This window comes from Lepidochelys olivacea, assembly GCF_965140295.1.
Source record: "Lepidochelys olivacea isolate rLepOli2 genome assembly, chromosome: 1".
NCBI classification, from domain to species: Eukaryota; Metazoa; Chordata; order Testudines; family Cheloniidae; genus Lepidochelys; species Lepidochelys olivacea.
In genome coordinates this window covers 163000361-163013443 of record NC_140411.1, presented here as the reverse complement: position 1 = coordinate 163013443, position 13083 = coordinate 163000361, and the positions used below count along the sequence as shown (strand labels likewise).

At 38.8% G+C, this 13083-nt stretch overlaps 1 protein-coding gene across 7 annotated transcripts in view; it reads right to left on the bottom strand.

Annotated features, from left to right (window-relative positions):
- Positions 1 to 2233: 2233 nt before the first annotated feature.
- Positions 2234 to 13083, bottom strand: part of ERG (ETS transcription factor ERG) — a 214242-nt gene continuing 203392 nt past the window's right edge. For all 7 annotated transcript variants that reach the window (XM_084621435.1, XM_084621434.1, XM_084621437.1 and 4 more), the window contains 2 exons: positions 7226 to 7273; positions 2234 to 4133 (listed from right to left, as the gene is read on the bottom strand). In XM_084621435.1, coding sequence (XP_084477561.1) covers positions 3613 to 4133; positions 7226 to 7273 — 569 coding nt within the window. In that variant the 3' untranslated portion in view covers positions 2234 to 3612. The remainder of the gene's footprint in view (positions 4134 to 7225; positions 7274 to 13083) is intronic.

Here is a 13083-nt window from a genome sequence, read left to right as displayed (position 1 = left end):
CTATGGATTTATATAGAGGCAATATGGTATTTTCTGTCTTATTATCTATCCCTTTCTTAATGATTCCCAACATTCTGTTCGCTTTTTTGACTGCCACTACACATTGAGTGGATGTTTTCAGAGAACTATCCACAATGACTCCAAGATCTCTTTCTTGAGTGTTAACAGTTAATTTGGACCCCATCATTTTATATGTATAATTGGGATTATGTTTTCCAATGTGCATTACTTTGCATTTATCAACAGTGAATTTCATTTGCCATCTTTTTGCCCAGTCACCCAGTTTTGAGAGATCCTTTTGTAGCTCTTCACAATCTGCCTGGTCCTTAACTATCTTGAGTAGTTTTGTATCATCTGCAAATTTTACCACCTTACTGTTTACCCCTTTTTCCAGATAATTTATGAATAGGACTGGTCCCAGTACAGACCCCTGAGGGACACCGCTATTTACCTCTCTCCATTCTGAAAACTGACCAATTATATGTCTCTTTTAACCAGGTACCAATCCATTAGAGGACCTTCCCTCTCATCCCATGACAGCTTACTTTGCTTAAGAACCTTTGGTGAGGGACCTTGTCAAAGCCTTTCTGAAAATCTAAGTACACTATATCCACTGGATCCCCCTTGTCCACATGCTTCTTGACCCCCCTCAAAGAATCTAGTAGATTGGTGAGGCGTGATTACCCTTCACAGAAACCATGTTGACTCTTCCCCAATGAATTATGTTCATCTATATGTCTGACAATATTGTTCTTTACTATAGTTTCAACCAGTTTGCTCAGTACTGAAGTCAGGCCTGTAATTGCCGGGATCACCTCTTGAGCCCTTCTTAAAAATTGGCGTCACATTAGCTATCTTCCAGTCATTTGGTACAGAAGCTGATTTAAATGATAGGGTACAGATTACAGTTAGTAGTTCTGCAATTTCACATTCGAGTTCCTTCAGAACTCTTGGGTGAATACCATCTGGTCCTGGTGACTTATTACTGTTTAATTTATCAATTTGTTCCAAAACCTTCTCCAATGACACCTCAATCTGGGACAGTTCCTCAGATTTGTCACCTAAAAAGAATGGCTCAGGTTTGGGAATCTCCCTCACATCCTCTGCTGTGAAGACCGAGGCAAAGAATTCATTTAGTTTCTCTGCAATGGCCTTATCATTCTTGAGTGCTCCTTTAGCATCTCGATTGTTCAGTGGCCCCACTGGTTGTTTAGCAGGCTTCCTGCTTCTGATGTACTTAAAAAGTTTTTGCTATTACTTTTTGAGTCCTTGGCTAGCTGTTCTTTAAATTCTTTTTTGGCCTTTCTAATGATATTTTTACACTTAATTTGCCAGAGTTTATGCTCCTTTCTATTTTCCTCACTAGGATTTAACTTCCACTTTTTAAAGGATGCCATTTTGCCTCTCACTGCTTCTTTTACTTTGTTGTTTAGTCACGGTGACACTTTTTTAGTTTTCTTATGTTTTTTAATTTGCGGTATACATTGAAGTTGAGCCTCTATTATGGTGTCTTTAAAAAGCTTCCATGCAGCTTGCAGAGATTTCACTTTTGGCGCTGTACCTTTTAATTTCTGTTTAACTAACTTCCTCATTTTTGTGTAGTCCCCCTTTCTGAAATTAAATGCTAAAGTGTTGGGCTGCTGTGGTGTTTTTCCCGCCACAGGGATGTTAAATTTAATTATATCATGGTCACTATTACCAAGCAGTCCAGCTATATGTACCTCTTGGACCAGATCCTGTGCTCCACTTTGGACTAAATCAAGAATTGCCTCTCCTCTTTTGGGTTCCAGGACCAGCTGCTATTGTACTGTAATGATACAGTATGTGTTAATAGCAAGATTCTGTGATAGTTCAACAAACTCTAATATAGTAGTAAGATGTAGGCTGGGATTTCTCATATGATGATGAAAAAAGAATTTCTGGATCACAACCTTCTCCCAGTTCTAGACTTCATTTTCATGTTTGGCCACAAAGTCATCAAAAAATTTGGCAGAGTTTACAATCTCCACTCAAGAGAAGCTCAGGACAGGAACAAGAGAGGTACTGTAGGGCAGAATTCAGGTGTATTAACAGAACTGTGTGGATTTGTCCCTCATTTGCATGATTGCTAAAATTCATAAATAAAAAAAATTTAAACCGAATATTTTAAAATATTTAAACCATTTAGGAAGAAGATCTAATAGGCATCTCGATCACTACAAATGCAAATACAGACTACAGTGTAAATCTGAATTGCCATGCTAGGCCAAGCTTATTTTATTACATACATTCTGCATTCTAAGTACTAATAAGTTCATAATGTAAACATTAAGCATACAGAGTTAAAATTCAAGGCCACAATATTTTTGATTGTCCCTTTTTTGTGTCTTTGGTTGGCCGAGATCAACTCGTAGTGTATAAATGCATAAGTTATATAATTATTATATAAAAAGGAAAAAAATAACATTGACTTGTATACTTCATTCTGACAAACGCACAGCGTTCGCGACTCGAAAAAGAAAAACTGGCGCCCGCCTAACAAAAATACTTACATGATATCTGATTTTGGCAGTCGGGGGTTGTCTCTTACCTTAAACCAGTAGAAAACAAGCTCCCTTAATAATGATGAGGTCCTAAATGTTACTTTTAAATATCAGACAATTCCAGTTTTCCCTTTTTTAAAGAGATGCATATTCTGATTTCTGAATTCTACTGCTTTTCCCTTTCTCCACTTTAAAAAAAAAAATCAAGTCTATTCCTTCTATAATACTGGGAATGGTATAATACTGATCAAAATATTTCTCAAGTCCAAACAAGTAATTCTTTATAGTCCCAACACTACCAAGTTTTCAGTCTCTTCAGTATCTACTGGTAAAGAAGTTTCTTTTCTCCCATTCTCGTCTTTGTCCTCCTCTTCCTCCTTTCTACTTCCTGTATCAGATGCAGGCCCTTGATCTACAATCATACTCTTGCCTTTCAGTACATTCTCAATTCCAATGTTTGGCTCAGGGTTCCTGTAGTATTGTCACGGAATCTTAAAGCTTGGGTTGTCTTCACAGTTTGAAATAGCTGATACCTTTACAATGAATGGAATGCCTTTTGAGTTTAACCAAAACCAACGCTGTTGTATTCCAAATCAACTTCCATATTCAACCAGTCTTTTTGATATGTTTTCATTTTTTTAAATACAGGTGGTTTTTTTGGTTTGGGTTTTTTTTTTGTTTGTTTTATTTTTTGTTTTTAATGAATGCATATACTGTATGTTAGGTCACTATAGAATGATCCTTATATTGCTGTAGTATAGTCCCAGTTTGCATTAGCAAGATATCAAACTTTACACAGAAGCTTATCAAATTTTTAAGACCACTTTCTTTTGTAGGTTGTCCTTATCATTTCATGCTTTTACCTACAACAGTTTTTTTTTTGTTTGGTCCACAGATTCGATGCCCATATACATTACATTTTAGCATCTTTATACTTCTTGAATACTTTCCCTACTACAAAGCGTCTTTTTGACATTTTCCCCCCGTCAAACTTTTTCATGTCACTTTTAATTCATGTTCTCCAAGATAGTTCATCATAATTAATTGGGTACTATATTCCATGGAGAAGTGTCTCTTATTTTTTTCCCTCTTAGTAGTAGGTGCCAAGGTGAGAAGGCATATGGGTGGCTGGAAGCCTCGTATTAGGGTAGATGCTTCCAGTTGGTGAATTCCAGTATGTAGAAGGGGCAGCAAAAAAGCTGGAGGAAGTTACGGGTAAAGCAGGAGGATGGGGAGCTACAAAGTTCATCTTCTGAGGGTGTGCATGGTAGGGGCTCATGTAGGGTAGGTCTGTTGGATACTTATACATGGATGACTCTGGAGGATGAGGCTGGAGGGCCTGAGCTATTCCATGGAAGTCAAACTTGTAGGCATAACGCTTACCATGGACTTTAGTCATAATATTTTTGTCATAGTAATAACGGAGTGCACGACTGAGTTTGTCATAGTTCATGTTGGGTTTGCTTTTCCTTTCTCCCCAGCGCCGGGCTACTTCATCAGGGTCAGTCATCTTGAACTCTCCATTGGTGCCCTCCCAGGTAATGCAGTTGGAATTGGAGCTATCAGACAGGAGTTCCAGCAGAAACTGCCACAGTTGTATCTGTCCACTCCCTATGGTTGGGGGGTGAAAAAGTGAAGAACCAATGACTAACAACATCAGGACATCAACACTTCCCGACTTCCACATATGAAATCCAAGTGCATTTTCACCACAGAGCCCTAATTAGGAAATGTTGCAACCTCTGCGCCTGTCTCCCAGCCTAACTAATGTCTCTCTCTCAAAAAAAAAAAAAAATCGGCACAGCAGGGGCCATAATTTAAAGTATTTTTTCCCTATTTTGAAAGGCAAAATGCCATTATGTGCATATTTAATAATTACCTCATGTCATTTACTTTGGAAAATTGACGGTGAAATAATACAACACAGATATAGGAAACTAATACCTAAAGTTCAGGACAAACAGCTTTCACTTGCATAATAATTCCCACAATATCATTTTGCAACTACATTTTCTCCATTATGGAATAAACCTACACAAAATAGAGAAGTTTAGAGAAAGCTGGATCTTTTCCAAACCATATCGCTCATTTCCAATAGTTAGGGAAATTGAGAATGGAAACTCATTAGATTGCTGCTGCATTGCATCTGTCTGCCTTGCAGAGCATTTGAGAAAGAAATTAAAAGGTCTATAAAGTGAGTTCTTGTAATTGTTCTCTGTCAAACAGGAGTGAAAGCGACTGCTGAAGTTATGATTCCAAGCACTGGTATTTCTCCCTTCTTTGGAAATTAAATCTTAAAGAGAAAGAATTTGTGTTGTTGTTGACAACTTTGCAGTAGGGCTCTACACAACATCATAAAGCTAAAACACAACCCTTTTAAACAGTTGGCAGTAGGGTTAGATGGGTCCTGCCACCGATATGCATGTAAAAAAGTAGTATTTTATGACAAAGCAGAACTGACACTCTGTAACAGCGTTCAGTGCTCTGTATATTGCAGTCGCAATGGCAGCAGAATTTGCCAGACAGAGTTTTGGTGCTAACGTCTAAGTACTCTATATCTCTGTCCAAAGATTAGATTTTTTTTAAAAAAAGCAGATATATGGGTCTAATAAATGAGCATTTCTTTAGAAAGTTTATAAGGGTGGACTATCATATCAGTCTAAAGTCACATCTGAAATATATTAGCAGTTTATACTTCAGTGCAACTGAAACTATTATTCCTTTAAATGATATTTATGCAAACTGTTCTTAATGAATTTCTTCTGGTCCATTAACATGATTAAATAAACAAACAAACAAAAGAATCCGTGGTATGAGCAAAGCACGCACTTTTAATACATGAAATATAACTAGAGGATTAGAGTTGGAAAATCAATAAGCAGTCCAGCACTGGACAAAACACAAATTTCTGAATAAACAATCCGACATATGTTTTAATATAAACACTTGCCTTCCAAATGTAATATATAGTCATAGGAAAATAAATGGTTTCTGTCAATTTCCTTTTAATGAGAGAGTAATTTCACCATTTTATAAATACACAAAACTTGTTAAAGTGCAGGAATAATAGTTTATAGAAATTCCATACCCGTGGCTCTCCCCAAATGTTAACATGTATCTCTATCCAGGACATATCACATTAGCTCTTTTCACAATGCCATAGGCACAAGGCTAGCAAAAGTTGATGCTATATGTGCTACGCTGGGATTTGCAAAGGAGTTTAAGGGAGTTAGATGCCCAATTTCCAATGAATCATAATGGGATTTGGACACCTAACTCCCTTAGCCCTCTTGAAAACAGCTGTAATTCTCATTTGGTTTTTTATGGCATACAAAAATCTTTATCTTAAAATGCAAACTAAACTATAACTTTGTTTGATGTAACTATACCATACAGCTAAATGACAGGGAAAAAGAGCCATTAGTGTTGAAATACTCCTAACCTAAACAGGTCACAACAATATCATCAAAAGAATCATCATGATGATTTGATCATTCTTACAGAACAAAATCTTACTAGCAATAGAAAAAGGGAGTAGAGAGAAAGGAGCATTCTACCCTTTGGCTGCTAAAGCAGGGGTAACAGTATTTGGCATATGCATTGCTAGTCTTTTGGACCAGATTTTGTTCTCAGTTATATTGTTGTAAAACCAGACGGACTATAGTGGAATCAAATGAACAGTTAAATCAGTCTGGTCCATAGTATATCAATAACAGTTTCCCAGGAAGCTCCCTGGCCTTCTCCCCATCCCGCCGCCCTCGCCTTTTAACATTATAGGCCATAGTTCGGGTTGCGTTCAATAAGATATTCCTGGATGGAATTCCATATTTAAACAACATCTTCTGATTTTTCTTGGAACTATAGCCTTGGGAGAATGTCTTTGAGACTTCTAACCCAGTTGTTTCTTTCCAGAGGGGATTCTGCTTTCCCATTTGCTCCCATTTTACTGCTTGTCAATTCATAAAGTTGTCTGTTTAAAAGTCTCTTGTATTTGTCTAGTCTAGTACGCGGCATCATTTCTGCAAATAAATAAAATTGGTGTCAAAAAGAAAAGCTCACTTTAGTGATTTTACTTGTAATATGAAACCAATATTTTCATAGCTGAGGACATCCTGGGCCAGATCCTCAGTGAGGGTAAACTGGATGTTAAGCTTCACCAGCTGAGGATCTGGCCCCCTGTATAGAACATTTGAATGAAATGAACTGCCGTTATTTAATAATTTGAATAGCATTTTTTATGGATTAAATATATTTCTAATAATGAAAAACACAGTTTGACTATGTGGACAGGGCCTAGGTCACTGGAGAAATCTGTCACGTTACACACTGGCCAAATATTCACTGCTCTCTCTTCCTTTCTAATCTAATAATGGGACTAATTTTACTTGCCTTGTTCTCTTTGGATGAAATTCAACCCTGTGCAATGGGCCACTGCAAGTCCAATGCACTGCTTAAATCCCACTTAAGCTCTCAAAATAAGGCTTAAGTACTGCATATGCCTTGCACTGACCCTCTTTGAATTCACTAAGACTACTCATATGATTACAAATCATGCAATCCACTAGCTGCCATCAGACTCCAGTGATTAATTCCTATTGATTTCACTGCATTCTGAACCTTGCCTTCAATCTAAAACAAGTGATAGAGATAAAATGTGAAATTTGAAGAAAAATCATCCCTCGGGCAGCAAAACTCCTTCTCACCTGGATTTGCAAGACGGCTGCTGGTTGGTCCAAGAATCTGATAGGGATCTACAAAAATATGGACAAAAGAAATGAATTAAAAGGTTGTAACTACATAAAATCATTTTTGAAATTCCGATCTTATTACAAAAGAGGCAAGAAACCCTACTTCAGAGTCTTGTTAAGTTGCAATACTCTGCATTTGTTTGCCAACAAAAGGACTATTAAAAACTGAAAAAAGTGAAATTATCACCCAGTTGTATTAAAATGATAACTGATTTACTTAAGAAAATGATTTAATTATTAAATAAATTAAAATTATTTAACTCCCTGCTACAGCACGGGAACAAATCTACACAGACACACCCCTAGAGCCCCGACCAGGGGTATTTTATCTGCTACCCGAGATCCATAAACCTGGAAACCCTGGACACCCCATCATCTCAGGCATCAGCACTCTTACAGCAGGATTATCTGGCTATTTGGACTCTCTCCTCAGACCCCACACTACCAGCACTCCTAGCTATCTTCAAGACACCACTGATTTCCTGAGGAAACTACAATGCATTGGTGATCTTCCTGAAAACACCATCCTGGTCACCATGGATGTAGAAGCTCTTTACACCAATATTCCACAAGAGGATGGACTACAAGCTGTTAAGAACAGTATCTCTGATGAGGCCACAGCACACCTGGTGGCTGAGCTTTGTGACTTTGTCCTCACCCACAACCATTTCAGATTTGGGGATGACTTATACCTTCAAGTCAGTGGCACTGCTATGGATACCAGCATGGCCCCCCAGTATGCCAACATTTTTATGACTGACTTAGAACAACGCTTCCTCAGCTCTCGTCCCCTAGCACCTCTCCTCTACTTGCGCTACATTGATGACATCTTCATCATATGGATGCACAGGAAGGAGGCCCTTGAAGAATTCCACCCTGGTTTCAACAATTTCCGCCCCATCATCAACCTCAGCCTGGGCCAGTCCACACAAGAGATCCACTTCCTAAACCCTACAGTGCTAATAAGTGATGGTCACATAAACACCACCCTATACTGGAAACCTATTGACCACTATACTTACCTACATGCCTCCAGTTTCCATTCAGGACACCAGATCCATTGTCTACATCCAAGCCCTAAGATACAACTGAATTTGCTCCAATCCCTCAGACAGAGACAAACAAGATCTTTATCAATCATTATTAAAACTACAATACCCACCTGGGGAAGTGAGGAAACAGATTGACAGAGCGAGACAGGTACCCAGAAATCGCCTACTACAGGACAGGCCCAACAAGGAAAACAACAGAACACCACTGGCCATCCCGTACAGCCCCCAGCTAAAACCTCTCCAGCACATTATCAACGATCTACAACTTATCCTGGAAAATGATCTCTCATTCTCACAGACCTTGGGAGGCAGGCCAGTCCTCGCTTACAGACAGCCCCCCAACCTGAAGCAAATACTCACCAGCACCTATACACCACATCACAGAAACACTAACTCAGGAACCAATCCCTGTAGCAAACCTCGTTGCCTACTCTGTCCTCATATCTACTCTAGCGACACCATCAGAGGACCCAACCACATCAGCCACACCATCAGAGGCTCATTCACCTGCACGTCTATGAATGTTATGCATGCCATCATGTGCCAGCAATGCCCCTCTGCCATGTACATTGGCCAAACCGGACAGTCCCTACGTAAAAGAATAAATGGACACAAATCGGACATCAGGAAAGGTAACATACAAAAGCCAGTAGGAGAACACTTCAATCTTCCTGGACATTCTCTAACAGATTTGAAAGTAGCTATACTTGAACAAAAAAACTTCAAAACAGACTTCAAAGAGAAACAGCAGAACTACAATTCATTTTCAATTTAACACCATTAATTTGGACTTGAATAGGGACTGGGAGTGGCTGGCTCATTACAAAAGTACCTTTGCCTCTCCTGGAATTGACACCTCCTCATCTGTTATTGGGAGTGGACTACATCCACCCTGATCGAATTGGCCCTGTCAGCACTGGTTCTCCACTGTGAGGTAACTCCATTCTCTTCATGTGTCATTATATAATGCCTGCATTCGTCATTTTCAGTCCATGTATCTGAAGAAGTGGTGTTTTACCCATGAAAGCTTATGCCCAAATAAATCTGTTTGTCTTCAAGGTGCCACCAGACTCCTTGTTGTTTTCTTGTGTTCTGAGTTCATTTTAATGAAAAGTGTTTTTAGAATAAATTCAAAATGGCAAAAACAAAGGACCAGATTTACAAAACATGATCTGGATTGAGTGCACACAAATATGCATGCACACCTCTTTGCACATATAACTGTCACAGATACATACACAAATGCTCAGTCTACCCTAAGGACCTGCAAACTGTGTGGTATCACATGAGATCTCCCTGCCCAAGTCCAGTAGTTAAAGTACACTGAAATAGGAAGGCACCAGCCAAGGAGAAGGAAGAGCTGTTGAGGGAGTGCTGCTTATCCAAAGCAAGGAGAGGAAGGCGAGTCCCCTTCTAGATTTAGCAGAAAAGGAGGAGTTGCCCCCTTCCCATCCTTCCTTACTTTACATCAGTGACACTCAGACTGTGCGAGCTGCAAGTGGCTCTTTAATGTGTCTCCTGCGGCTCTCTGCAGCACATGATATTAACACACTCTGTGGTTTAATCATTAACCAATCAGGATGCTTTTACTGTGTTATTAGCCAATTGTAGCTCATAAGATAATAATACTTGGTCAGTCATTTTGCTGTGAGAATAATAGATGTGATGCTGTCTAGCAGTTGCTAGCTCAGATCAGAGCCATAGGCCAATTCACTTTTGTGTGAATCTCAAAGAAATGTTATGTGGGCTTCTAGGCATAGGCCAATTCACTTGTTAGGATAGAACAAAGGGGGTTGTTATCACTTACATTTACATAGCATATGCCACGGTAATTACATTTGCTTTAAATTAATGAAAACCAGTGAAATGCTAATTTCGAGAAAACCTGGATTTGTGCTGGAAATGGCCCACCTTGATTTTCATACACATTGTAAGGAGAGTGGTCACTTTGGATAAGCTATTACCAGCAGGAGAGTGAGTTTGTGTGTGTGGTTTTTGGAAAAAAAATGGGGGGTGAGAAAACCTGGATTTGTGCTGGAAATGGCCCACCTTGATAATCATACACATTGTAAAGAGAGTGGTCACTTTGGATGGGCTATTACCAGCAGGAGAGTGAGTTTGTGTGTGTGTGGGGGGGGGGGGGGCGGAAGGTGAGAAAACCTGGATTTGTGCTGGAAATGGCCCAACTTGATTATCATACACATTGTAAGGAGAGTGATCACTTTAGATAAGCTATTACCAGCAGGAGAGTGGGGTGGGAGGAGGTATTGTTTCATGGTCTCTGTGTATATAATGTCTTCTGCAGTTTCCACAGTATGCATCCGATGAAGTGAGCTGTAGCTCACGAAAGCTCATGCTCAAATAAATTGGTTAGTCTCTAAAGTGCCACAAGTACTCCTTTTCTTTTTGAAATCTAATGTTATTGTCTTCACTTATCTATAACCAATTCTTGGCTATTACATAACATATATCTCATGTGTCCCCTATAATTAGATAAACTTAGATGTAAGTGTGTGTCGATGTTAAATGTTTGATGTGAACCTCATGAAAACTAATGAAAGAATGTTATTTGCTGTTGCTCCTCAAAGAAACATTGGATTTGTTAATGAAGGACTTAATGGATGTAAATGAAGAAGCTTGTTCACTTCAAAGCCAGGGCCATTAAGTAACAATGGGAATTCACAAAAAGAAAAGGAGTACTTGTGGCACCTTAGAGACTAATGAATCCGATGAAGTGAGCTGTAGCTCACGAAAGCTTATGCTCAAATAAATTGGTTAGTCTCTAAGGTGCTACAAGTCCTCCTTTTCTTTTTGCGAATACAGACTAACACGGCTATTACTCTGAAATGGGAATTCACAGACTGTCTGCATTATTTATTCTTCCTCTAAGGAAGGACCCACATGGGTGAAGACACCTGTCAATTTGTCTTCTGGGTGAAAGATCTATAAATACTGGTTTAAGGGAATGATCCTGCATCTCTGAACTGTTTTGGATTCTAACAGGGTGGAATACTTAACAAGTGGACAGAGATGCCCAGAATTACACTGGGCAACTCCGAGGAACTTTTGGAAATCTAGCAGATTACTACAACTCTCTTAACATTTTGGACTTACAAGCTTTGACTCACTGGTTAATGAATTTTATCTGCTTTAACCTCTCAATTACTCTCATTTCTTTTCTTAGCTACTAAATCTTTAGTTGGTTTACTAGAGAAACTGGCTTCAGCATTGTCTTTGGTGAGATCCAGACTGCCAATTTGACCGGGGCTAAATGACTGGCCCTTTGGGGTTGGGAGTAACCTAATGTGATGTGGTATTTGGCATACTGACCAGTATCATAAAGTCTAGTTTGTCTGGGTGGCAAGATGCACTGGAGAGCCTCAGAGAACTGTTTGTGACTCTATGGTAAGACTAATATAGTAATACAGAAATGCACATTTGTTACTGTCTTGGTGAAATCTATTATAGAATATACCACCAGTTTGGGGTGTCTGCCCTGTTTTCTGACAGTCTGACTTGAGATTGGCACTCTCAGTTCTGAGCCATTTCAAATAGTGTAACAATATTTACACTAGTTTAAACCTGCATGTGATCCATGTCTCACACTACATATAACGAAGTGACAGATTCTGCTCTAATTGGGCTGTGGCCTCTATTTCTGTGTGACCTAGTTTGTTTCACATCACTCATTTTTGTGCACTATTTTTGAATAAACAAATAGCAGAATTTACGAATGCAAAGCAAAACCTTTAATGTACAAAAATAGCACCCACTAAGTGCTTTTCAAGTACATAGCTGAATGCATGCAATGGAGGTTGGGTTGAATCGCCTATGAAAATTTGATCCATTAAGGAATATCCTATATAAGACCTATGGGTGGGATTTTCAAAGAAGCCAAAGGGAGTTAGGCACCCAGCTCCCATAGCATTTCAATGGCTCTTGCATGGAATTCCTTTAGGCTCCTTTGAAAATCCCAGCTCAAATCAAGAAACAAACAGAAAAGGGATTCTGTTCCACAAATATCAAAGCCAAAACTAGAGGGCAGTAGAAGAGCTTCAAGTCTTTCTCAAGTCCCTGAGTTCTCTGACCACTTGACAGCTGCTCTCAGTTGGCTTCCAGTTTTACAGCCAAGAGAATACTCAGATTGTGTTCTTTATAAATGTAAAATACTAATCATAGCGCGCACACAGCAATTAAATGTTCTCAAAAAGTTTACATAAATTACCAATATATTTCTTGAAAGCCTTTGGAGGCACAATTGTATTAAACTAAAAAATGCTATTTTGACAAACAGCAATAATAATACTTCTCAAACCACATACATATAAACAGTTCAAGCTAATGGAATGCAGTCATGCACATATTCTTATTTAGCTATAACAAAATCCAGAATAATGAAAAGTCCATTTCAAAAACATAGAATCCGTGTCCATCTGAATCCAGATTATTCTGCAGGTGTACTTCATCTCCCATTTCTATCATTTTGCCATTAGTAAAAGCCATTACTGCTTTTGTGATGTACTTTCTCATTCAAGGGACAATCTAACTTAATACTATGGGTTTCTGTCCCATATAACAAACTAATTGCTTGCCAGCCACAAAACTCTTCTGCCTTTCAAGATTACTTGAACATAATCTGATAAAACTGATACTTTCTCCTGATGGTTACCCAACAGAATGGAAATCCTTCCAACTTTCAGCCCTGTATTTCAGTAGTCCAGGATTTCAAACTCTAGTAGGATTATGTGAGGAATTCCAGTT